The sequence below is a fragment of the Molothrus aeneus genome, chromosome 6 (genome assembly GCF_037042795.1).
Source record: "Molothrus aeneus isolate 106 chromosome 6, BPBGC_Maene_1.0, whole genome shotgun sequence".
NCBI classification, from domain to species: Eukaryota; Metazoa; Chordata; class Aves; order Passeriformes; family Icteridae; genus Molothrus; species Molothrus aeneus.
The window spans coordinates 26469893-26496051 of record NC_089651.1 but is presented as its reverse complement, the minus strand read 5'-3'; the positions used below and the strand labels follow the sequence as shown (position 1 = coordinate 26496051).

At 39.0% G+C, this 26159-nt stretch overlaps 1 protein-coding gene across 2 annotated transcripts; it reads left to right on the top strand.

Moving 5' to 3' along the window:
* Nucleotides 1-107: 107 nt before the first annotated feature.
* TMEM87A (transmembrane protein 87A) lies at nt 108-24065 on the top strand. Of its 2 annotated transcripts, none has more exons than XM_066552087.1 (20): nt 108-272; nt 1764-1821; nt 5319-5416; nt 6219-6335; nt 7939-7992; nt 8094-8150; nt 9699-9846; nt 10557-10618; nt 12489-12672; nt 13461-13560; nt 14291-14384; nt 15253-15325; nt 16340-16444; nt 17565-17623; nt 17839-17942; nt 18307-18380; nt 19538-19599; nt 20495-20550; nt 21748-21778; nt 22103-24065. In XM_066552087.1, the coding sequence occupies exons 1-20, from the start codon at nt 141-143 to the stop codon at nt 22142-22144; spliced, it is 1710 nt and encodes a 569-aa protein (XP_066408184.1). In that variant the 5' UTR covers nt 108-140; the 3' UTR covers nt 22145-24065. The 2 variants fall into 2 exon arrangements, with proteins under 2 accessions (XP_066408184.1, XP_066408183.1); XM_066552086.1 differs by lacking the exon at nt 15253-15325 and adding an exon at nt 14636-14711.
* The last annotated feature ends 2094 nt before the right edge of the window (nt 24066-26159 follow it).

Here is a 26159-nt window from a genome sequence, read left to right as displayed (position 1 = left end):
GTGACACCCGGGGGCGGTGGCAGCCCGGGCCCAGCCGAGAGCGGCTCCGCCCAGCGCCGCTCTCGCCGGCCCACGACGGCCGCGTCCCTCCGCGGGGAGCGGAAGAGGCGCGGCCAGCGCGGCGGCCTCCGTACGGCGGGATGGCGGCGGCGCCGCGTTCTGGGGGGCGGCGGCGGCCCGGAGCCGTCTTGCTGCGGCTGCTGGCGATGCTGCTGCTGGCGGGCACGGCGGGCGCCGGGCAGCGCTCCAAATGGCGGCTCCCGGTGCTCCTGGTGAGTGCGGGGAGCGGAGCGGGGCCGGGCTCGGAGCTGCCGGGCCGGCCGGTGTAGCGGCGGTCGGAGCGAACGTGTGCGGGCGGGAGGCCGTGGCTGCTCCGCGCGTCCTCCTCGGGCGGGACACGGCTGCCCTCGGGGACGTCTCGCCCAGGCCGCGCCTCTGTGGAGCCTGACCCGGAGCTGGTGCGGGAGCTCGGGGCCGTGGCTGCCTCCTGCCTTGCTGCCGGGCTTGAGCCCTCTTGGCGGGTCGGCGGTGGCGGCAGGGGAGAGAAGGCTTGTGCGGGAAATAATCCGATGGGCGGCGGAGGGAGAGCCGCCCCTGTGAGGCTCGTAGGGAAGGAGGGAGTGTCTTGCCCGGCTGGTGCCCGGCCTCGGTGGGCCCTGTGCAGGAGAGGCCGCCCTGCGCCCCCTGTGCGGCCGGGCTGGCGGCCCGCACCGCCGGGCAGCGCCGGGGCCTGGCCTCGGGGAAGCTGGGCCGCTGCAGCGGTGGACCGAAAGAGGTATGGGCCTTAGGGCAGGTGAAGGAATTTCGGCACTTCTCATAAACCCTGCCTGCTTGAATTTGCATGGAGGAAAGCTGTTTTGCCTCAAATTCGGTCGGACTTTATCAGGCAATAAGAGTACTATGTACTTTATGTGAGGCTTTTGAGCCTCAGGAACAAAATTGAAGGATCACAGTGAATGCTCCTATTGGTTCTTAGAACAAGATTTTTTTTGTTGGAAGGTCCAGACCATCTCATCAGCAAGAAAATGGTAATTATTTCAACAGATGTCAACGTGAAGTTGATTCTGCTTGCGGATCAAAAAACCCCAAGTCTCTTAAACCATCTTTAAGAGTATGTTGGAGGGTGGTGAAGCGTGACTGGAAAGTCCAGTAAGACTGGCTCCAGATTTGACATTTGCTTTCATTACTGTATTGACTTAAAACTCAAAATGGAAGATTATGTTTACTTAAGCTCAGTGACATTAAACCTGATGCCAAGAGATTTTTCCATTTTATATATTTGTGCATTTTATGTATTTTTCATCTGTTAGTAGCTTTATAGACTATTACTGTATACTTATATAATTTATTAGCTAATTTCAGTAATTCTCCTACCCTGTTAGGTTAGACAAACACGTTCCTGGAATCCTACTATAATCTCGCTTCTTCAATGAACTGAGGACATTTCACTTTCCCACGTATTTAGGGATAAACAGCGTGGGGCTAGAAGCAAGGAGGAGGCTTCAGTAGGGGGTCGAGCCAAGAGGGAATTTACTTCATTAACTGTACTTCTAATTGGGGATTCTTGTCAATTATGCTAATTTGCTAAACTTAGAAAAGTGCCGAAGCCCTACATCATGTGTGCGCTCCACCATAAGTGCACCTGGAGCACTGTCTACTAATGGTAACTGCTTTTTATCATTTTTAACTTGTTTGGCTTGTGATTTTAGGGCTGATAAGGCATCAAACCCACTAATACCTCTTCCTCTTCTGTGCCTTTGCAGGGGAAGAAGTTTAGCTTTGGGAAGATTCTCTTCAGCAACACCACCATTTTCCTGAGATGTAAGTGGTTACAAGGAATTAACCGGCTCTCTCTGCTTTTTGACACCCCTCCTGTTTTTAACAGTTGGAACTCAAAACACTGTGAAGTGTTTAACTGCACTGGCTCCAGAAACAGCTAATCTAGCACTGCATGAAAGCCACAGCTCTGATATGGTTGAGTCTGTTAACAGCCTTGGAGCTTCCCAGTTGTGATCTGCTTAGATTGGAGCAGAAATGAATGGCTCTATTCATGCTCTTTGTGGAGAGGGCAAGATGGGCAATGGGAGCACCACTTTGTTTCATATAGTGAGTAACCATGTGTGGGGTGTGCTGCACTGTGCTGTGAGATGTGCTTTTCCTGTCTAAGATTGTTAAATGTCTGGGAGATCTGGTGCCAGCTGGACAGGGGCTATTTGTATACTGATGGGAATACAAAAGGCAAGGTTTTTTGAAGCCTCGTTCGTTTTTAGCTGAGTGCTTCTGGGTGTTGTAAGGGAATGTTGCACACTGCAGCAGAGCTCTCCTGAGAGGTGTTTTCTCCTGATCCCAGTGCGTGATTGGCATCATCGAGTTTGTTCTGTCGAACAAACATGTTGGCAGCCTTCTGATTTCTTCTGTGTATTGCTCTTCACTGATCTGGCCAGGTCTATGGGTTATGTAGGTTTCTGGTCCAAGGAAAGTTTCTGTGAAATACCCTCTTACCTGTGAACATGAGGACAGCATCTAGATGGCAATAAGATGTTATAGAAGTGACTAGTTGATTTAGAAAGGTGTGAAATATTTTTTGAACACTTAAAGTGGTTGTTTGCAACAGTTTTTACCATGAGGGAAGGCTGCTTAGTCTCTGTACTTGTGGTTTTTCAGGTTTAATTTCCAATACATGCCCTTCTTGGGACAGTTTTTCAAGGAGACTTTGTTGAAATGCCTCTCTTGATCCCACATGAATCTGAAACAGGAGGGTAGAATTTGAGTGGTTATTAGAGAAGGTCCATCCCTTCTGTGTTAGGGCTTTCCCACTTGACAAGTGTAACTGACCCACTGAGGTTTGCATCTTGCAGCGAGACAATTGCAAGTGTACAGCTGCAGGATCAAAATTAGAAGTCTGCTGCTTGGGAAGAGGAGTGGGGGTTGAAAGGGCATTTTGGTGCTTTGGTAGGTTTTAGGCTTTCTTGTCTAAAGTTTAATATAAATAGTGTATTGTAGTGACATGGCATCTAAGATACAGGTCTCTGAAGTGATGTGTGTGGTAAATCTACTTGTGCCAAAAAACCAGAGAGATGGAGCTAAGGCATGGGAAAAAATTATTTGTTGTAGGGCAGATCTGTCAGTAAGAATTTGACCCCCTGCCTCCTGATGTAGAATTGAATTACACTGTAGTGTCAACCTTTAAACAGGCATTAAGCCTTAAAATTCTTTAGTGAAGACACCTGTTTTACATACCGGTGTGATTAAAAGATTGACATGAACTTGGAAAATGAAAGAGGAAGCAACAAAGGCTGGGAACTTATTTTTTCAGCCTAGATGAAACTTAAACTGCATCTGATGCTGGGAAGCTTCAACTTTGTGATTTTTTTTTCTGCCCATGCTTGTGTGGAAACTATTCTCTTTTTGTTTCCTGTCTGTTGCCTCTTACATCTGCTGTGTGATGTTTGTGAGGACAAAATGACTGTTCTTGCCAAACATGATTGCTCATGGCCTGTTCATGGTTTTCCTGAGCACCTGCATCTCTTTTTCTCCTTTCCCCCCCCCCCCCTTCTTGATTTTTGTTTTGTTTTTTTTTCTTTTTAATCTCTTTGGCGCATTGGTGTCTGATGCTTTCTGCTTCTGACTGGGAAGATTGCTGCTGGCATGCAGTGTTGTCAATAATGAATTTATTTTTATCTACTTTTTTGAAGTGCTGTTCTAGAAGGCATTTAGTTTCTTGTATAGGATCGTGATAGAAATCCTGCTCTCTGTAAATGAGTACAAAGACTGCATTCAAGTTGAATATTACTGGCTTTTGTTTAAAGGCTGAGGAACTTAAATTTCCATATTGCTGAATTCAGTAAATGCCATGGATACTTTTTCTGACTTTTGAAGTACTTCCTTTTTAAAGTTTCTGTAATTTTGATGTTTGCAGAAATTGCAGATTGTTCTAGTGACCTATTTTACCTCTCTGGGTGCTACTGCTGAATATGTAGTTCCCTATTTATTTTTCACAGAGAAAAAGGTACTTAAAAGGTGGGTTTGAATCTTATTTTTTGCTAGCACTTTTTTTTTGAGATACTCCTCATTTGGTCAGTTTTATCAGAAGAGCCTGTGTCATCAAAGAATTTGGCATCTGCCCACATCACTGCAGTGCTTTAGTTTCCTTGTTGTACCCTCTGTAACATCTAGGGCAATGTGGAACATATATGCCTTGTTTTCATGCTTACCAGAAGGTGTAATAAAGAAACTGCTTTTTCTCAGTGATTTTGCTTAATTTTTTGGTGTTAGAAACTCAGCTGTTGAGTTTTTAGCTGTATGTGTTTTAGTACTCACGAGGTATAAAGTGGGATTAGTCAATTAATACCTGGTGGCAGGGTTTTCCTTCTAATTGCTTTTTCTGCCTGGTCAGTATGGAAACATTCCTTAGAAGTGTACCTGTAAGAAAGTTGTGGATGCATCCTCTGATATGAATGTTGCCTGTAAAGTTGTAGGAACTTCTTAGCCACTGCAAGTATCTGTTAACTCAAAAGAGTTTTGCCATTTGCTGACTGGGGAAACACAAATGTAATCATCTAAATGGCTCTTCCAAGACTCTGAATAGTCACTGCTTGACTTCTTAATGTCAAATTCTCTTCACTGGGCTTTAGTTTAAGAATGAGATTTGAAACACAAAACCCCACACAACCTTTCCTGGCTAGGGAGAAAGTCTTGTGTTTCACTTTTCATGCATGTTGTTACTAAAGTAAATCACAGACGAAAAGTTGTCTTACTGCTGTTTTAGGTAGCATTGCAGCTTTGACAGCATGGGCTAGTGTGTAGATACCCTGTGTGTTTTTTGGGAGGCTGGTTGTTAACTGGCACAATCTTACCTTCATTTCCTTGGTGATGGCATTGATATATTTAAATTATATGTGGAAATGGCTTAGTATTATCCTGTTCCTAGCTTTCTCTGCCTGTTACATGTGCTCCTGTCTCTGAAAGGGAGGCCCTTTTTGTGTATTGGAGTCACTGCTGTTCTCCTCATTTGGTATTTGCAGTTGCTGAAACATCCTTGATTGTCTTCAGAACAAAAAGTTTCCAAATGATCTTCAGCTCTTTAATAGAATTGTATAATGCTATAATAGAATTCTGTTCACATGCTTCTTTCTTTCATTGAACAGTAATGAATTACTTGAGGAAAATATTCTATTGTTTTGCTTTCAGTTTCATGTTTAAAATTTAATTATGTTGGTTTTGCACAGAATGGGAGGAGAAACCTGGAAACCTGGAAGGCAGATGGTGTCTTACATATCTCATGTTTGATTTTTTTGTTTGTTTGTTTGTTTTCTTAGTTGAAGGAGATGAAAAAGCTTGTGAATCCTCCCAGGGTTTCAATGTGACTTGGTACTTAAGATACTCTGACTGCTACAATGAAGTCTTCAACTTTGGGGTAAGAATTCCATGGGAAAACATAGGTTATGGTTTTTAGAGGTAAGCAGGTTTTGGAAGGAGGGAGTTAGAGATGTCTCTCTTGCATCCTCGTTGTGATTTGGGCCTGAAAGACACATTCTTCCATTGGAAGATAACAAATTTATGGAATAGAATTGAAATTATCCACAACTTGCTGCAATTGCTGACTTTTTTGGGTTTTAGGCCAGGTGGAAGTGTTTGTCAAAATTGTTTTAAACCCAGGAACTTAAGTGAATACAGTGACTCTAAAATGAGTGAGTTTATGGTATTTGAAAATATTTGCAGGAATGCTTAATGACAGTGAATAGAAAAATTTGAATATTTACGTGTTAAGTCTAAATTCTGTTTTTTATGGATGCACATGGCAAGCATTAGCAATTTGTGCAAAATATATAATGTTTCTAGCTAATGTAGTAGAACATGGTTGTGCTTTCTATGGTTAATGTTTTTCCATGTTTACTTAAATTATTAATTATGACAGTTGTAACTACTAATCTAACACAGGACTGAGTCTTCACTCTTTAAAATGATAATGCAGAGTTTGTTTGTGCAGACTGAAGTTTATTTTTTCTGCTGCATCTCTACGTTTTAATTCTTACTCAAAGCCTGTATACCATCATTTCTATAGTCTTGTGTAGTTTTGATGCCTTTATTCTACTAAATTTGATTCAAGAGTGTGTGCAGAGCGAAACTACGGATCTTTCCAGGTCTTGTAGCTGTGTACTGAGATAAACCATTTGAAATACTTGATGCTAACACCCAAGTTCTACTCTGTTTGGCAGGATGAACAAGCAGATAACTATTTTGGGACTACAGCTGAAGAGCATCCGGGTTGGTCAGGATACTATGCCACTTCTTCTCTCCTCTTTTCAAACTGCTCTGAGCTCTTCAGGCCTCAGGTATGGGTAGAAACCTCAGAGTTTGCTCTGCTATCTTATACAATATATAGAGAAGGTGGTAATTCCTGGTAGATCTGTTGGCATCCTATGTAAGTACCACTATAGGATGGGAGGTACTTCTTTTTATCTGTTTATGACAACCAAGCTGTGATGATGAGTTCTTAATTTTCGTTCACTTCTGGCTTGCTCTTCAATGTTTTGCTCACGGTAGTGAGAAAATCTCAACCAAATCCTGTAAAAGTGATGTAGAGATCAATGTTCTTTTAGTTTGTGGTTTGTATTCTGAATTTGTTTCATGTACAGGAGGCTACTGCTAGTTGATTAGAAGTGGCAGCAGAGTGAAAATCCCACTAAACTTGAATCAATAAAGGACTGGCATTTATTAGTCGAATAATGAAAATGAGTGTTGAAAAATGAATTACTTTAGCACTCACGGAATAGGAGTGCTAGAATATGTTGGAAAAAAATCAAGTAAAAGGAAGGAGACAATGCAAAATTAGCACAGGGAAGTAATGTGCAGACATCAGCTCTACACCAGCTGTATATGAGCAGACTGATGATAATACCAGTGTAATTTGCTGTCTTTATTTAATGGTATACTTAAGAATTGAAGGCAAATTACAGAGGGTTCTATCTGTGTTCAGCCATTCCTCATGTAGACAAAAGATTATGGATAGAAAATACTGGGAAATGTCTCATAACTATTGAACCTAGTGTTGTGGGTTGCTTTTTGGCATTTTTCGTTGTTTGGGTTTTTTAATTAAGAAAAAAGACTAATGCCTAAATATGGCTTTTAGTAATCTATTTGCATGCCTCTAATTCCTTTGATGTGTGAAGATGGCTTGACAGGTTTTCAAAAAGAAAGAAAAAAATTGATTATGCATGCTTTTACTGTTTTTACTTGGTTTTGTAGAAGATATCTTGTGAGTTCACCTGTGTAATGTGGATTTGGGCATCCTAACTAAACATGCTTGTGAAAGTCTTTAAGGTTTTAAAAGTCTTCAAGTTTTCCTCCAATGCCTCTGGAAAGTCTGTGGAATTCTTAACAATATATTCTTGTCAGACATTAATTTCTGAAGTTTCACAGCAATTTCTTCTCTAAATGTTCAGCTTTATCCTTGTGGTGTAGCAGTTCCACTAGATTTTGAGTCACCATAGTTCAGGAGAGTTAGAAAAATTTTGATCTCTAATAGGCACTCACTCATCCAGGGACTTACTTTTGCATAGATTAAGGCAGAAATCTCAAAACCCTGTATCTGTTTGTGGTGAATCAGTCATGTGATGGGGATACAAAACTGATTGATGTTTCAAAAAGAAAATTAACTTCATACTATCATGTCTGGTTTCTAAAACTAGATACCTGTTATTTGAGGGGAGGAAAAGTAACTCTCAAATTACAAAACATTAAGTATTCAAGACTTCTTGCATAAATGGACATTTTTTTGATTTAGAAAAATGAAAGCTCTCCAATACAGCTGTTTAAAGAATAATGAAGTTTATTGGAAGCTTTTCTGATAATGTCATGTTAATGTGTGAATTGCCTATAAATGTTCAAGTGCCTATAAAGTGTCTATAAATTATTTACCTTTTTTATATCTTGCAGATTTTCTATAAAGAATTTGCTCGTCCAAAGCCTCTCTCACCTGAGAAACAAGAGGTAATTTTCCTTTCTTTCTAATGACGCAGTGTAGTCATGGAAGAGATAGTTTTGGCATACTTACTTATTCATTTTTCTGTGTTTTTTATTTTCTCCCTAAGGGCTTTAAAGATAAGAAGGAGAGTGCAGGAAATGACACAATGGTGACAGATAAAACTGTATGTATACTGAATTTAGGCATGGCTTGTAATTCAGCAGTCTTATTTTGGTTTTGTTTGCTTTTTTAAAATTTATATTTCTTTGTGTAAGAACTTGATGGGAGCATATTCTATGGTTTTTTGACACCTGGATTTTTTTAGCTTGAAACTAGGTAGTGCTGGAAGAACAGAAAACAGAGTAACTGCTTCTTCTGTAAGTGAAATACAGAACTGATACAATTCAAACCAATGGTATAAATTAAAAAATTCTTTTTCCATTGTAATTTAAAATAGTAATTTAAATTATCTTCTTTGATGACTAATTCTTACAGAATACATTTGGTTTTGTCTTCAGTCAGTTTTTTTTCAGAGACGTTATACTTAAAAAGTTGATTACTTCATAGTATTTTTATTATATATTATATTACTAGGAACATTTCTCAAAATAACTTCAACTTTAATGTCCTGGATGCCAAGAAAGAAAATGTATTTTACTCCTTGTGTACATAAGGGGCCGTTTATTGTAAAGCTGAAACATAAGTAGATGAATGCAATTATGAAGTAAAGAATCAATGCAGCAAGAAAAGGCATTTTAAAGGCAAAAGTTGTGTATATAAATTTATCCATTGTCTTTCAAGTTTACTGTGTTTCTGAGTTTTGTGTTTTGTGAATATTAGCATAAACTCTTTTTTTAATATATATAATATTCTATTTGCTTTGCATCTTGTAGTCAAGAGGTTTCTTAAAAGAAATGCATGCTCTTAATACTGATTTTCTCTTGGAGAGGCCTTTATAAAAAAAATCTTTGTTGCAGTTCCGCAGTAGTCGTGGGAGTGGCATACATGTAGATAGTCTAAGTTTTAACTTTAAAGCTCTTAGTAAATAGTGCAGCTTCTGAGAGGTCTAGAGCTTCTTCACTTCTGGAGTTAACAGTTCTGTGTGCTGGAACTCAGAGATACCTCTTATTTGATGTATGGTGCAAATATTTATCTGGACAAGGTTCCTCTGTTAGTTCACTGCCAGGATTTGAACTTTGCAGGTATGAGAGCTGTTGCAGGGACTGTAGTAGGAGTGTCCATGGGAAATGGCTACTATGGAAATCTTTTACAGCTAAGCTACTTCTGTATTATGCTGTAGAATTCAGCCTTCACCAGGGAGATGAGTTCTGTAGCTCTGCAGTTCCCAAGCAATTGATTTCAGCAGAAATCTCTGTGGTGGTCCTAATGCTTCTGTAGTGAAAAAAGTGTGATGCTTTCTTGAATTCTTTGTAGTTTTTGCAGTACCTTTGAGTACTTTTCAGTAAGCCAGTGTTAGATTTGCAAAAAAAGTCCTGATCATCTCCCAGGTCTTAGAGGATTCTTCTTGAATCAAACAACTAAATTTTAAGTGCGATGTCTAATAAGTACCTTTAAAATTCCCATATCAGATAATTATTAACAAGTTTTAGGTCTTGGAAGAGATGAAATTTATATGTACATGAAGCTACCACTCATATATGGCTAGTCTACTTCTGTCTTTTCCTTGTCTCCTTGACTGTGCACTGTTGACGTGGAGCTGTTTTATTTTCAGGCAATGAATGCTGTTATCAAAACTTGGCGAGATGGGCCATATATATTTATTGTGCAAATTGCACTTAAAACTGCAAAGGATTCTAATGCCAGGCTTAAAAGAACTGAGAGAACAACGCCTTCCTCATATCAGAACAAGCTCTTTACAAGTAAGATAGCTCTTTACAGAGTAAACTGAAAATACAGCACTATTTTATGTATTCCCAGTCAAAGTATTCTAAGGTACTCTTAGCATATACTGTATGGTTCAATTTCATAAGACACTGTCTTTCGCTTCACATAGGTAGAATATTACTACTGCTCATTTAAGAAAAGAGGTGATTGCTTCTGTCTTGAAGATCCTAAGACTGTTCTGTCCGTTTACTGATAGAACTCAGGAAACGTCAATCCCAAATGTTTCAATTTTGAGGCTTGGTTTTTTTTTTCAGAAATGTGCAGACCAACACAGTGATCTATACTAATAAGTCAAAACTTAGAGTATAAAGATCATAATTATCACCTTGATATTGTATTATATTTAACAGTGCATTGATAACCTATTCAAACTTCAGAGAAATTTAAAAATCCCCTTAAAAATTGAACTTACATGTGTTTCTGAATTTTTCCTGTTATACATGAATGTCCAGCAAAAATTACTTTTAAGTACTGCTATGAGTTACTTGGTAATGGAATGTGTAATTTTAAGCTGCATGCTTTTGGCTGAGTATGTTATGAGTCTTAGGTTTATTAAAGTGCAAGTTAGATTTTAAAGGCCATGTGAAGATGTGGAATTTCTTTACACTTAAGAGAAAGTCAATTAAGTCCTGGCTTCCTCCTTTTGGTTCTTGTTTGATTTTGTAACTGGATTGTCTTTTGACAGTGACAGTAGAACTGAAGGGGCCGTATGAGTATCTTTCACTTGCAGACTACCCTCTGATGATTGTAAGTAAACCAGCTTTTCTTTGATCTATAAAATTGTCAGTTGATTTGAATGTCAATTAAATACACTGCTGTCATGCTTCTGGAAACACAGAGCTAGTTTCTCAGGAGCAAAAGTTACTTAGCCAAGGGTGTTTTTTGGTTTGATGGGCTTTTTTTGTTTGGTTGGGTTTTTTTTTTTTTTTGTACTGAGTACCGGGTAGGGGAAACAGACAGAGATTTCTGTTCCTTGCATGTGCTGCCAATGTTGTCCTTCTCTGGATTGTTTGAATTAATGGTTGTTAATTTTTTGTTCCTGAAGTTATCAGTATTATTAGCTCTAAAGTGAGAAGTTTTACTGGTGCTGTTTTTCTCCTTAGCTCATGTCTTAGAAAATCTGCTATTCTGTGCTTTTGTTTGCAGCTACCCTTTCATTTGTCACTGCTTTCTTTGTTCTTTAATAGCTTAATCTCGCTTCCTCCACCAGCTGTTTTACACCCATGAAGAGGTCTTTAACACTGCTGAGCAGTGAAAGCATAATTGAGCTACAAAGAGCTAATCCCCTTTTTATTCAAAGGAGTTATTGACTTGGTTTCTAGTTTCTTCTGTTCAGAAGGCTAAACAATAAAGGAACTTAAAATGTTTATGTAGTGAAGACAGACTTTAGCTGGGGATTAATAACAAGTAAGTCTCTAGCTTGACTCTATTGGCAAGAGCAGCCTGTCAATAGTGGAGCCTGGCAGCATTTCCGAAACACACATTTTACTTCCTGGAGAAGCAAAAAGCCTCCAGTAGCCCTATTGAAATGTAATTCATCAGTGAAAATATCCCATGTGACAGGACCAGAAAAGAATCTGTATCTCTAAATGTTTTCTCAACACAGTGTCTGCATGTGAGCTGTCTTGCCTAGATTCTTAGCATTTGAACTGCATGGATTGGTCAGGTGTGAAAATGTGTAAGGATGAGTAAGCTACTCTCCTAAGGAAGGTGTTTTCGGTTTGTGAAAGTTTTGGTGGATTGTGCAGCTAAGAAATTAAGTGTGTGCTTAGTTTTCCAAAAAAAAAAAAAATCTTAATTCTGAAAGAGGACACTACTTGATTATTAAGCACTGTCCTGTGCTAACTACTTCCTCCTATTCACTTAATGTCTTACTCTCTTCTAATTCCTCTTTTTGCCTGTCTTTGGTATGATTAGAAAATTCAGCATTGAGTAACATTGTCAAGCTTATTGTTCGCTGTATGAGACATACCATAAAACGTTTTTCTGAAGCAAGTAACACTGAACCAAACAAAAATCACAAAATCTTAATATTTAAATGAATATCTGGATTTCTTTGTCAGCTGCAGGTTTTTTGCTGGCCTAAAAGTTGGTCAAAAGCTGAGTTTGCTGGAAATCAGCTTTTGGGAAAAGTTGTCAAATTATTTGAACACAGGGCATACAAGCATTGGTTGCTCATCTCTGTTCTGTGGAATGGTGTCTAAAGGTGGTCTGTGTGTTTATTTGCAGAGTACTGTAAATGTATGATGAAGTTATTAATAGAACAACACATGAGAATGAATAGTGTTTCTAGTACTTGATGATTTGCTTGAATTCTTACCTTTTTGGAATCTAGTAGCATGTATTTTCCTTAGAAAAAATTGCCAGACTATTCTTCAAGGGAGAAATTGCGCAGAAATTCAGTTACTCTCATTCCCTTTGTTGGTAGTGAGAAATTAGACTCTCACTGTTAAAGAGTCCAGAGAAGACAAATGAAACAATGCTTGTCTATTTAAAAACTTCCAAAGTTGCTATACTAGAGGAGAAAATAGAGTTGTCTTACATCTATGGAATGGAAACAAGGATATTATTTTTCTGGGTCTAAAGTTCCTATGTCTTTCTTCTTTTTGTGCAATAGTTTTTCATGGTGATGTGTATTGTGTACGTATTCTTCGGGGTTCTGTGGCTTGCGTGGTCAGCCTGTTACTGGCGGGATCTCCTGAGGATCCAGTTCTGGATTGGTGCTGTTATCTTCTTGGGAATGCTTGAGAAAGCCGTTTTCTATGCCGAGTTCCAGAACATCCGCTACACGGGCGAGTCCGGTAGGTGGCAGCTGCCTTGTGCAGGATAATTGAGGGGCATAGCACTAACGGCTTGTGCTAAATTGGGGTGGCAGATACATGTTAACTATATGGTTACTTGAGGATTGTTTCAAAACAAAGAACAGGAAACTAGAGTTTCTGTATTTTTGTATGTTGTAAACATGGTGCTCTGTGTTCTTCTAAAGCTAAAATGCTGTTGCTTTCTTTGACTCCTGAGAGTAGTGTCTTAAGTATATATAATGCTACATTCTATTGCTTCAGTGCTGGTTTTAATTTTAAAATAGGACTTGCTCAGTGTAGCTTGTAATTAATTTCTCACAATTGGTAATGACCTTGGAAAGATACTCTGAAACTTCTTGTTCAACATGACAGCATTGTGGTAACTTAGTATTGAACCCATAGCCTCATAATCCATCTTAAGAGATTCCCTTTACCTAAAACTCTTATTCTGGTTTTGAGTTTTCAGGCTGGATGCATACAAATGTAACACTGCAAGTAAAATGCCATTATGACTTTGCTTATTTGCCATGCCCATGGTGCAGAAAGTTTTGTTGGTTGACTTGTTTGGAAGAGTATCCAGGCTGGATGTAAAACTTTTCTGTAGCTTTTTTTTTAATGCTAAGTGACCTATCTTTTCTGAAAGCTAACTCTAGATGTAGATAATAAAAAGATTATGCACTTCAGTAGCCTACTTTTATGTCTGCTCTCATACTATGATTGCATGCAGTAGTTAATGAAACAGAAATTACATTTTAATGCCCTAACTTTCTCCTCTTTGCTTTTGGTAGTTCAAGGAGCAGTAATACTGGCAGAACTTCTTTCTGCTGTGAAGCGCTCCTTGGCTCGAACTCTGGTCATCATAGTCAGCCTGGGATATGGGATAGTCAAGTAAGTAATTCTGTTACAGGTTTTTTGTGATCTATTTAAATGGTTTTCACTATTGGTTTTTAAGACTTTAGGGCAGTATTCATCTCCCTTTGCTTGTTTAAAAGTAAGTGCTTTATTTAAGTGCTCTGAAGATCTAGACTTCTTCTCTAGTAAACTGAGACAGTTCCATACTGTGATTGCTCTTCTTTCCATCTACTTCTGTGTGCTACTGTAGGGTGGTTTTCTGAGTCGTTATTGAGATGCTCCACTGACTGGAATGGGAAATTTATGGGCCTGCCTTCTGAGAGAGGGGAAGCGTATATAAATGGGGTAGGGTCAAGAACCATTGATAGGAGAGGGGATCTCCTTCAGTAAGATTGTGGCTCATTTGTCTGTCCCCAGCTGTATTCAATGGTATAAACAGATGCTAGGTGGCAGTGGGAATTTTTGGCAAGTGCGGGTTTGCTGGGGACACTGGTGAAGAACTGGGATGAGACTAATTGAAATGGTCATAAAAAACTAAACAGGTTAACTAAAAAACAGGACTGTTGCATGTCTCTCCCTTAGTCACATCATACCTGGGACAAAATGAATAGTAAGTTTCAAGCACCATAATAATATTGCTGGATCAAGATGTGGCTTGTTACAAGGACCTTTTATTCATATGCTTCATACCTTATGTTTAGATAAAGTTGACATGACTTTACTTTTTGGTTTCCACTTAATCTGAATTTCACTTTGTTTCCTACAGACCTCGCCTTGGAGTGACTCTTCACAAAGTAGTTATGGCTGGAGCCCTTTATCTGTTGTTTTCTGGCATGGAAGGTGTTCTTAGAGTCACAGGGGTCAGTAATAACTGCTTGAATTTTCCCATATGCCACAGACATACTGGCTGTATGTACTTATGTGAACAGCTACTTGCCCTCCCCAACAACCAAACCAAATTCCCACTGCTCCAGTTTTGGAGGCTGTGCCTGGGGAAGTGTTTGTGAGTGGTGATGCTACTGGATTCATTAAGTGCCTCTTTGGGATGTAGATTTCTGTTATTCTGTTTTTGGGATAAAATTAACCTGTCATATATTTGATACTTTTCCAGTTTTTCTATGACACTATGGCTCTGATAGCAAACTTGGCCCTGTCCATGATTGATGCCTGTATTATTTTGTGGATATCCTTTTAAAAGTGACCTTGTTCATAGCTTACTATTTCTGTCTTGTACTTGAAAGGAATAAAAGGTGTTTTGCTTTTTTCTGTTAGGACTTTGGTAAGTTTATGATGTACATGCAAAGGCAAGTTTTGCCTTTTTAGTCAAACTCATGGTTGCCAGTGGAGCTTTCAGTTCATCCATGGATAGTGTAAAAGATTTAATTACTACACCTCTAACAAGCTGGTTGCTAATTTTCTGTAATGGAAGTGGCCAGAGCAATTAATCACAGCAATTGCCTCAGCAGAGACTCCTTTTAACAGTGCTAGATTGACTTAATCTGGAAAACTGCTTCTTGCCTTGCTGGTGGAGAACTGACAATGTGGTATTGTCAGTTCCTCTCTGTACATTGGACTAAACTCTTGGTTCAAGCCCTCTGTTTCTGTAGCAAAACTTGGAAGTGTTGTGGTGGCATATTGTTGGTTTCTCATAAAACAGCCTGACCCTTCTTACTTCTCTACTTTGTTTTCTTTTCAGTTTGTTCTTATTGGCTCTCTCTTTGTCTCCAGGCCCAGAATGATCTTGCCTCCTTGGCTTTTATTCCCCTGGCTTTCCTAGATACTGCCCTGTGCTGGTGGATATCCTTCACTGTTTTACTTGATGGGTTGTGTTTTCTTTTGAATTTGTTTTTTGAGTCTTTTCTTGGCTGAACTTTTTTTTAAAGTAAGATCTAAGTGTATATTTTTTTGTACATCTGGTAAAGGTTAGAGAAGTTCTATAATTGAGCATTCAGGTAAGCCTCTGCTGTTTTTGCTGAACTGGATGTGCCTGTGTAAAGCTATTCCAAAATATAGTCTGTCTGTTATCAGTCTCTCATTGTTGAGTATGAAAGTATTTTGTCCTAGTGTAGCCTGTCATGGCACCAGAGCAGTAGCCTTTGAAGAAATGAGTCAGTTTATATTTTAGGGAGAAGGTTGCTTAGCAGCATCAAACCTAAAAGTCTTTGTAAAATTCGAACTAGTCTTGAAGTAAGTGACAAAATGAGGCAGTGTTTATTTTTTGGTGTCTTGATGTATTCATTTTAAGCAACCATAATCTTGTGTGACTTTAGCAACTGACATCAAATGCTGAACTTGTGTATGGCAAAATCCCTCCAAAGTGTTCTTAGCTAAAGTCAATCACAAAAATTGTTTAAAATGTGAATAGCTGGGTGCCAGCTGTGATAACCACAGTTTTCCCTTATGATGTCTCTCCTAACCACTTGTTTTGTCACTGTGGAAATAAAGCAAAAGAAAATGTGAAGGCACCCATATGCATTAGATAGATCTTAACTAATTTCTGGTTTAGATTTTCCTTTTCATTTATCAAAAGCGCAGCCAACTCTTTCCTGAGGGAAAAGGCCATAGTCCAAAATAGAGGTTTGGATACCATCTTTGTGTGACAAGAGTTATAGGTGTAGATGACTAAATAACATGAAAAGGACAGATTTTGCTCTCTGGTACCTTTGTCATAGCATGAATCTTCTACTGAGAATACTCTAATTTTTTGGAGGATTAGAGTGTGATTGAGAGAGATGTTGATCATAAAGTCTATATCCTCCTAAGTTTGTGACTAGCTTGTCCCTTCAGAGACTTTTCCTTGACTCTTCATACATATTCATCAGCTTAACTCAAACAATGAAGCTGCTAAAACTTCGAAGGAATGTTGTGAAACTCTCTTTGTATCGGCACTTCACCAACACACTCATCTTGGCAGTAGCAGGTAAGCAGAAATTTTTTCCAGTTAAATAAAACCACTTTTCATTTCCATATAGGGCTTGATTTGCAAATTTTGAGTTTGGTGGCCTTTCTGTAAGTACATTTAAAATTCTTGGTATTTCTAACACTTGACCCATTTCTAAAAGTGGGTCTTTGCCAAGTGTTATGTTGATATTTCACAGATAGTGGATTATTAGTCCTGATGTTAACAAGATCAGTAGTTCTATGCAGCTCCTCTAACACAGCACTTTTGTCCCACTTCAAGCTGCCAGGGGCAAAAGTTTATTATTATCTTATGCTGTTAACTTCACAGAGATGCTTTTTGCCAAAATGGTGATATTGCTGTATGCAATGGGGTTTTAAGATGTCTGAAGATCAGAGTGATTCTTAGAAAAACTGTATTCTTAGTTTTGTAGCATAATGCCCTCTCTATTCTGGAAGAATACAGATTGAGTTTCTTTTTCCATTTATATGTGATCAACTGAATTTCAAGAATAAATTTGTCGGTGCTTCCAGGTTCTCTGCTATGAATACAATGAGCAGAAAAGTTTAAAGACTGTGCTTTTTTATTTAAACAAAAAATCAAAAAAGTACATTCCTTTTGAAAATTGGCTCTGATGAAATTCCTTTCAGCACCTGGTTCTTGGTCATCTTAAAATACTTTAGTGGAGGGAAGTCTCTTCTAAAACTGTGGTAAGAGCATGGTTTGAGTGTTGGAACTGTTATGGGTCAGGATCTGAATGCTTAAGGCATTCAAGCAGATCAGATTGTTCAGTTACTTCAGGGGTAGGGTCAGCTTTACTTGTCAAGTGATAATAAAACCATGGTTTGAATGCTAGATAAAAGTGATACAAGAATAATGAATAATAGTTAGAAGTTGGTTAAATACTCTGTATTTGATTTATGCCTTATGTCTGTAAAGAAACATGAGTAAAATATACTGGTCTATGCCTAAATTTCTAAAGTCAGTGCAATAGATCCATCTCTTGTTTTCCAAAACTATTAAATTGGATTTCAAGACTTGAGGTCTTTGATCTTTGCTTGGGAAACACGGTCCTGTTAGTTGGGTACTTGAATTGACATCTTTTGTAGTAATAAGCAGCTTGTTTGTTTGAATATTGCAGCATCTATTGTATTCATCATCTGGACAACCATGAAGTTCAGGCTGGTGGACTGTCAGTCGGTGAGTTTATATTTAATGTTTTCTACAATTGCTGCCTCTTGATAAGTTTATATTTGGCAGTGAGATATTGCCACAAAGCACCACAGGCTAAAAGTATCACTTTTATGGGTAATGAGCCTCTTTGACAGATGCCTATAGTTCATCCTTGGAAAGAGATGAGGATATGACATTTCCTGCTTCACAACATCTTTCATTTGTGCTGGTTTTCTTGACAGGACTGGCAAGAGCTATGGGTGGATGATGCCATCTGGCGTTTATTGTTTTCAATGATCCTTTTTGTCATCATGATTCTGTGGAGACCATCTGCTAACAACCAAAGGTTCAGCTTTTCTTACCTCTTTTTAAAAATCCTGGGTTGTAGGAATGGTTGTTTATTCAAAGAGTACTGGTGGGTGATTTTTAGTTGCTGTCCACTGATCAATAAGGATACTAAGCAGTGTTTGTAGGGAAAGGTAAACCTAGAGAAGTTACATACATAAAATCCAGTCTGTTCATGGTGCTCAGCTAATTCCAAAAGAAGTAACTTAAGCATTGTTTTAAAGACTGACACTAAACATAATCACTGAGATTCACAGAATAATCAAGCCATGTATGTGTTGGAGTAATGGATCTCTTGGGAGACAAGAGATGGAATACTAAGGTAGCTTTCATTCTTTCATTTCTTTCACTATTCTTTCACATAGGTTTGCTTTCTCACCACTGTCAGAAGAGGAGGATGATGATGAGCAGAAAGAGCCAATGTTAAAAGAAAGCTTTGGTAAGAGAAAAAAAATTTTCCAATCAACTTCAGTGTTGAAGGCAGTTCTGTGGAGGAAGGTGTTTTGCTCTCTGGCAAAAATTGCCATTGATACACAGAATTCTAGAGGAAACACTGGCTTTATGTTTAGTATTTACATCACCTGTTTAATTCTGGGATTTTCTCTTGACACTGAAAACACTGCTACTGCTGTGGTTGCTTCGCCATGTCCAGTGGGCTTTGTTTGATTAAATATGTCATGTCTGAGGTTTTAATCCAGTTGTGATGACAAGGATCTCTTGGATATTGTTGCTAGGCAGAGGTTTAGTGTGCAGTTCTCTTTTAAAATCCCATTTAAGAATTTTCATTTATTATCTCTTCTCTCAACTGTGAAATCTTCTTCATTCTCTACATTAGGGCTTAGCATAGGAATGTCCAGTGTAAATGTAGGAGTGATTATGTTTATTCATGAAATTGTCTTTTGTAGCACCTCTCTTTATAAGCTGTGTGAAAGGTAGGGCTACATGCCTACTGCTGTCTGTCCACAAATCAGTTATGCTGGGATATATCAGTGCTGTTTGGCTTGTTTAGGAGCTGAGGAGAAGTGTGTAATCCATTTGGTGCATTTGGCAAACCAGCACTATATGGCTGCCTGCCAGGCCACATTGCTTCTCAGCTTTTAAGGCAACCAAGTGGCTGGTGAGCAGTCAATAAGTAAAATAAACTTCAGGAGTTGCCTGTGTCTCAGAATGGTTGAGGCTGGAAGGGACCTCTGGAGGTCATTCTGTCCAAGCCCCCTGCTCTAGCAGGGTCATCCAGAACACATTGCCCCTAGACTGTGTCCAGATGGCTTTTGAGTATTTTCTGGGGTGCAGATTCCACAGCCTCTCTGGGAACTATGTCTGAGTCCTATACTGCTGATGTCTGGCTTAAATAAAAGGACTAGAAATTTATATTTCCTAGGTAAAATTGTAAATTTCAGGAAAAAATGCATACTCCACCTGTCAGGAAAAAATACTGCAAGCCTTTCAAAGGAGAAGCAGTCTAAATCATTAGCTTGTCTAACTCTGTCTCTTTGACTCAGATGAAATATCCTGAATGAACATTCAACACTTTCATGTACAGTCGATGAACAATTAAAATTGTTACCCTAATTTTTTTTCTTCTTTTGGCTTCAGAGGGAATGAAAATGAGAAGTACAAAGCAAGAACCAAATGGGAATGTAAAAGCAAACAAAGTTGTGAGTATGACCTCTGTACTTCGAAGAATATAAGATTCACCTCTTCTTTGTTTACTTTTTAGTTTGCCTCGGAGTGTGAGTGAGCCAAAGTGTCATTAACACAGTACTGCTGAAAAGAAAGTAAATACAGGTTTCTCATGAGATTTCCTGTAAATACGATGGGAACGTAAGAATTCAGTGTGTTCTTCAGAAATGTCTCCACAATTCAGTGTAGATAGCACTGTATAAAACAATATTCTGATAGTGATTAATATATTTTTTTTAACAAATCTGTCAGTCTGAGAGGGAGACTGAGCCATATTTAAATGCTGGTTTTTAGATTGGTGATTCATTACATGAATGGGATGATGTATATACTTTTATGTACCTACCTAAATACTTTGGGGGACATGCATTTTTTCTTTGTGGCTTATAAGCAAGATGTTTTCACATTCATCTAGAAGTCCTAAAATATGTCTTGAAATCTTTTCATAGAATTCACGCATAAATTTAAAAGTGGAAAGTACCTGTAGGAATTCATTATAATAGCAATCATATTTTTGTCATTAGCATTGTTTTCTCAAGGGTTGGTTGCAGCTGTATACTACTTACCTGAGGATAGATAAAAAGAAAGTTAAACTTTTCTATTTTGCAAGGGGGTGGTGGTGAGGACTGTTACAGAGTTCACAGCAAGTGGGTGGGATTTTCTTTACTTTTTTTCCCCCTGAAATGTGTTTTCTTGATCTAGAAATCAAACTGAATGAGGTTTTTTGTGTGTGTTTGTATTTAATTTTTTAACTGACATTATAAATACTTTTTTTTTTTGTCAAGTAGGTTGAGAAGAAAAAGTCTTGCATATGTGACAGCATTGTGGAAAAACTGACTTTTGTTTTCTGTTTAATTTCTGTACTTGTAGCAGGAGGATGACCTGAAGTGGGTAGAGGAGAATGTTCCTTCATCAGTGACAGATGTGTGAGTATTTCTGTAGTCTCAATAAAGGCAGGTTCCTTTCCCACAGGAATAAAGCATCAGAATGCCTTATCACTTGTCTGTTGCATTTCCATGGGCAGGGGTTGGGTTCAGCCTGGCACTGGCCTCTGAGCCCTTTTATGGAGTCTGCTGGGATTGCACACAGGCTGACTTAATATTCAATTGGAATGTGAAACTATAGACTGGTCTGCATTTTACTGAAGTTAAAACAATATCCATAAATCCAGAAAACAAAGAACAAACAACCCCCTTTCTAGTGCTCTGAGAAGACCTTTGAATATCTTGCTGAATGTAAACCATGGAATAATGCAATCCAGTTTTCAGCTTTATCTGGAACATGTGATGTCATTTTTATGCTTGTGGTAATACAGTCAGCTATGTACACGGTCTATATCTCTTCTGCTTTTAATAACTTAGACATGCTAGAAGTGTCAGTGCCTGTGTCTACATTTTTCAAAACAAAACTGAAGTTCATAGATCAGTGTATTCACAAATTTGAACAGGTAATTTTGGCAGAGGGTCTGGATTGAAGTACGAAACTTTGCTTGAACTTAGGTAAAGAAAAGAAATTAGGTGAAGTTTTAAGAAGAAAAAAAGTGCATTTTCTCAATTGACTTTGGTTTTCCCAGTCCTAGTACTTATTTTTTGAAGACTGATAGGATTCCATAAGTAAAAAAGGACTAGACTGGTATAAACTAGGAGGGGGCACTTTGAGGTAATCTGTTGCAGGTTTTTCTGTTTCTGAGAGTGTGATCAGGGTTGCGAAGAGCCAAGATCCCAATAAATGGGAGATCTGTTGTAGCTGGAAAGGCTGAAATACCAGTGGAACTTGTTTGACTTCTGGGACATGTTTTTATAATATGGTCCCATATTGTAAATGGCTTCAGTGCAGTTCAGCAGTGTTCCTGTATGAGTAAAGCAGCTTATTTCATGGCAACTTGAAAATTGTTCACTTGTTAATGAGAAGCATAATAAAAAAGAATAAAAACTGTGAAGGTCATTGAGGATACTCCTTGGCGTCTTTCTTTTTTGTGTGTCTTTCTCTAATTTCTTTTAAATTGAAAGCTCTGTCTTGATTGTTTCTTTTCTGTGCCCTAAAAATGTTAGGTTGAAAATGGTTGTCAGTATGCTCTTACTATGTGCTCTAATTATTTTAACTTCTTTTTCCCCCCACTGCAGGGCTCTTCCAGCTCTTCTGGATTCAGATGAGGTCAGTAAAGAAATCTACAGTTCAAATTAGCCTTCTAACATGCCAGGGAGTCATGAGTCAGTTGATAAGGTCTTGGCTTATCAGAACTGGACTCTGCTCATGTCAACAGAACAGTAAAATACTACAAGAGGGGAAGGATAGTGGGAACAGCCATGATACAACTTCTTAAAGTACAAATGTGTTCTAAAATAAGTGGTGTATCTGCTATGTAAGTTGGACTCCTAACTTAAGATGCATATGAGTGTTGTTTGTTGTGAATGTGCATGTTCTGAAAAATGTGAATCTACTGGGGAAAATTACAAGATTGGGTATTTTATTTTCTAGGAAAGAATGATTACCCACTTTGAAAGGTCCAAAATGGAATGAAGGAGTAACTTTTTGCTCTTGGACGTGGAGACACCTCTTTTAAAGTTGCTTGGTGGAGCAAGTTCATCCTGCTGATTTGTCTCTTGATCTCAGCCTTGAAAGTTTGATGCTTTAATGTCATGGAGGGTGTCTTGCTGTGGAAGAAGTTCACAAGGACATTATAAACCTTTTGGAAATTTGAATTTAAAGTTGCTGCAAGTTTGGATTTTTAAGCAATTGACGTGTACTATTCCAGCACCTTCTGTAACTTTTCAAATATTTAATCTGTGAAACTAAAATTCCTAATGTCTGCTTGAGGAGTTTATATTTCGATGTTACAATTGACACTTAGAGGTGAACTGCCTGTACCTTTTTGGGGGGAGGGTGGGGACAGATAGAAATAAGCACTGAAAAAACAACAGACCCATTTTCTGGTAGATAACAGCTGCTGTTGTATGTCATGTGTTCAACATGCATGAAAGAGTTTTAGAGAGAAGCTCCTGTTGATGAAGAAAATGAAGATGCCAGAAAGGGAATATTTGGAAAAGTTACGGTGATATGAGTTTTTAACAAAATCAAGTGCAATTTTATTCATAACACTGTGTATGAAAGATTTTCTATTTTAAATGCCATTGACCTGTAGGTAGCAGCTGCCTATAGCTAACACTTGCTGCTGTGGCACATCTCATTGCCGGCAATGTGGTGGATGCCTGGAAAAACGACTTGCCCCTACCTTTCATGTGTTGCATGATATAATTTAAAAAAATATCCCAACAAATAAAACAACAAAAGCAAACATCACCAGAACCACTCCTGCAGTGCTCCACAAGTGCTTGACTACATGTTAAGCAGACATTAACTGGATGTTTCAGCAGAACTCTTCTCCCTTTCCGTGTAACATCTCCCACCAAGAAGTTGGCACTCTTCTATGAGAAGATGGTGAGCACTGCCTGCCTTACTTGAAAGAGGATTTATGGGGAGTCCACAGTGCTGGGATAGTTCTGTTCCTGGTGTCTGTTTAGAATTCCTTCCTATGTAAGTGATTTGATGCTGGGCTTTCCTGTCCCAACTGGTCCCTGTGGCCAAGAGGTACTCTGAGATCACTGTGTTTCAGTCAAAGTTGCAGGTTTCTCTTCTATGTAATTGCATTTTGTTTCTCCTTTTTAAATGAAGAAGAGCTTTTGGACAATGTTCCGGGTTTTGCTTGGCTGCAACAGCTGAAGTTGCAATAACTTCCTCATGGAAACCTGTTGTGGACTGTGTGACAAAAGCTCTAATTTGGGTTCATAACCTTTAGAACTGATGATTAGGAGGCAAGCAGCAGCTGGATATCTAGGAAGCAGATGTGGCTGCTGCTGGAACGGCATAGAGCATCAGGTTTTCTGGTTCTTCTCATAGCTATGTCAGCAGAAGTGAACACGTGCCTGTACTTCATTCATTCCACTGTAAGGTCTGGTAGCTTAGCTGTAGCTCCTCTTTGTCAGCAATTCAAGCTGAACATGGCACTTTACAGTAGCTGAGGCACAAGGACACAGCATCTTTTGCTAGTTGTGTTGTGGGAAGGGCACGTGGGCAGAGAAATAAAGGTGTGGCTATAGCACCTCACTGCTTCTGCAAGAGTTGCTGGAGCTCTTCTGCCATCCTCTTCAGGCCACAGATAGAATCTTTAATTAGAAAACACTTCTAATTTGCTATGTTTAATTGATATAGATGAAAAAATATAACCTCCATGTCCTTTTGGGGAGAGGAAATTTTTGTGAAATAAAGCTACACAAAGCTTGCTATTTAATTTTTTTTTGTTTTGTTTTCATTTTTAAAGAAATCCTATTGGTTTGGATTGTTTGGGTTTTTTGAAACAAATAGATAAAAATGTTCTCTACTGGAAGCACAAAAGTTTGTATGTACTATTTAATAAAGGCTAGGCAAAGAGTAGAAAGGCTAACCTTGTGTCCTTCCAGTTTCTTACTCCCTCTTCTCTCACATGAAGTATTACCATCTTCACAAAGCTGCCTGATTTTAGCTCTTTAGTCCATGATATATATAATGCAGTTATTCTCAACAGTTCTTTTTAAGATTGAAAATGAAGTCTGTCATTTGAAAAGCTAATGGAGATAGGGCAAATAATGAATTTCTGAAAAAAAAAAAAAAAGTAAAAGAACCAACCAGTTTCTCTAATTGTATTAATGGTTCAATTATTAATTTAAATGCTAAAATAAACATAGTAGTAGTGTGGTGCTTTCAGCCTTTGACTTCAGGGGTCTTAGGCGGTCCGTGCAGCCTTCTACCCTTTTCATTCTTTTACTCATGTCTAGCAGTATTTAAAGTTGTCCTGAATTCCAAGGGAGCTTGTTGACCCCTTAGTTAGCAATTTTTGGTTTCTCACTTTTTAGCAGAGTTTCTGTGTTGGCAAGTAGCATCTGGTTCCTAGCCTCGAGCAGTCGTGTGCTGGGACGTGACTGCAGTCTTTGGGAGCAGCTGTGTGAGAACCCAGCTCCCACAGCCTTGTGTGGGCTGTGGCACTGGCATTGCAGGAGAGATGGCCGCGCATGAGCTGTGGGTGAGGAGCAGAGGCTGTGTTTGCAGGCTGCAGCAGCGTGGCCTCTCCCTCAGTAGCATGTTCGGTCAGGTATGTTGGTTGTCCTTACGGATCTTTGCCTCTTCTGAAACCTGATCTTGCTCCCAAAGACATGTTGGCTCCCTGACTTGGAAAAACTTGGGAAAGCTTCAGTGAGCTAGCTTGCTAGAATGCTTGAAACCAGAAATCCTGCGGGTTGTTACCTTTAATTATGTAGTCAGGGAAGACAATTCAAATTTATACTCCTTTCAAAAACAGACCATGCCAGCTATTCTGAAGGCTTGGTGAGCTGGAGGGAGAAATGATCTGACATCTGCAAGAGTTTTTCAAGAAGCTGCTTGTAATAAGAAAAAGTAAATGTCTGACACGAGTGTTTTAAGAGTTCTTGTTCCTAATTAGTTCTGTATAGATTTGTTTGTTTATTTGTGAGAAGTAGCTGTTGGAATTGTAGCATATATCTGTAGCATATACCATACAGAAAACTGGAAACATAGTGAAGAAGATGATGTTGACCAGCTTTTTGTTAGGATGGCAAGATGTCCCTGTTAGGAACTCCAAAGGAGGTAAGTAGAGAGTGAGTAAGAGATCACATGCCCTGGTAAAGAAATGCCAGAGGCTTGATAGGCACAGACTGAGTCAGGATCATAAGACCTAGGGAAGGTTATGTTTATCTTATTCTGCAGATGTAGGGTGTGTGAGTTTGTGGGCTTTATTTATCTCGTGTTCACTGTATATGGCATTTTATGTTGTATGCTACATTGTAAAGTCTGAAGAGGGTAATGCTTCACAAATCATTTGCTCTCTGGACTACAAACATGGAAGGCATTATTAGCCAGTGTTACTGAAACATTTCCTTTCACTAATTGGTGCCATGTCCCTTTTCCTTTTGTGGGATCCTTGGTTAAAAAAGACAGCTATATGCCTGAGCCATAGCACCTTTGGAAATCTGGAGTTTTGCTGTCTGGGGAGGAGGGATCTGACTTAGCACAGTTTTGTGCTTTAGCACAAAATGTTCATTCCTGAGGAGGAAAGAAGTTGGATGCAACAATGCCATGCTTGTTCTCCCATTCCTGTGCTTTGATCTTCCAGCACAGAGCATCCTCAGTCCCTGTTTTCTAAAAGTGGTCTTTGTTGGTAAAGATGCTTGGAGAATTTAGTACCATGTGCTTTTTGAGTTCAGTATAGTTAGTTTAGTTTCTAGGTCAGTGATTGTGAACTTTGCACCTCTCCATGACAAACATAAATGCAACCGTGGCCAGTTCTGGAAGGGGCAGACTAACAAGAAAGATTTCCTCCTGGAGACTGATATTCACTGGCCGAGTTAATAGGATAAGTTCATTAAAGCAAAACTTATGACCTCAAAAAAATAGACATGTGCTTGCAAGATATGCCTCGCTGCTCTCATCTGGTTATGCAGGTCAATTTTTGCCGTTGCATCCCGGGTGACTTTCCTATTTTCTG

What these genes read in the sequence shown, in the direction of transcription:
- TMEM87A (XM_066552086.1), top strand. Translation starts at nt 141, where the DNA reads ATGGCGGCGGCGCCGCGTTCTGGGGGGCGGCGGCGGCCCGGAGCCGTC. An exon ending in CAATGGTGACAGATAAAACT is followed by an intron (nt 8,151 to 9,698) that starts GTATGTATACTG and finishes TTTTATTTTCAG; the next exon opens with GCAATGAATGCTGTTATCAA. An exon ending in CTGTATTATTTTGTGGATAT is followed by an intron (nt 14,712 to 16,339) that starts CCTTTTAAAAGT and finishes CTTCATACATAT; the next exon opens with TCATCAGCTTAACTCAAACA.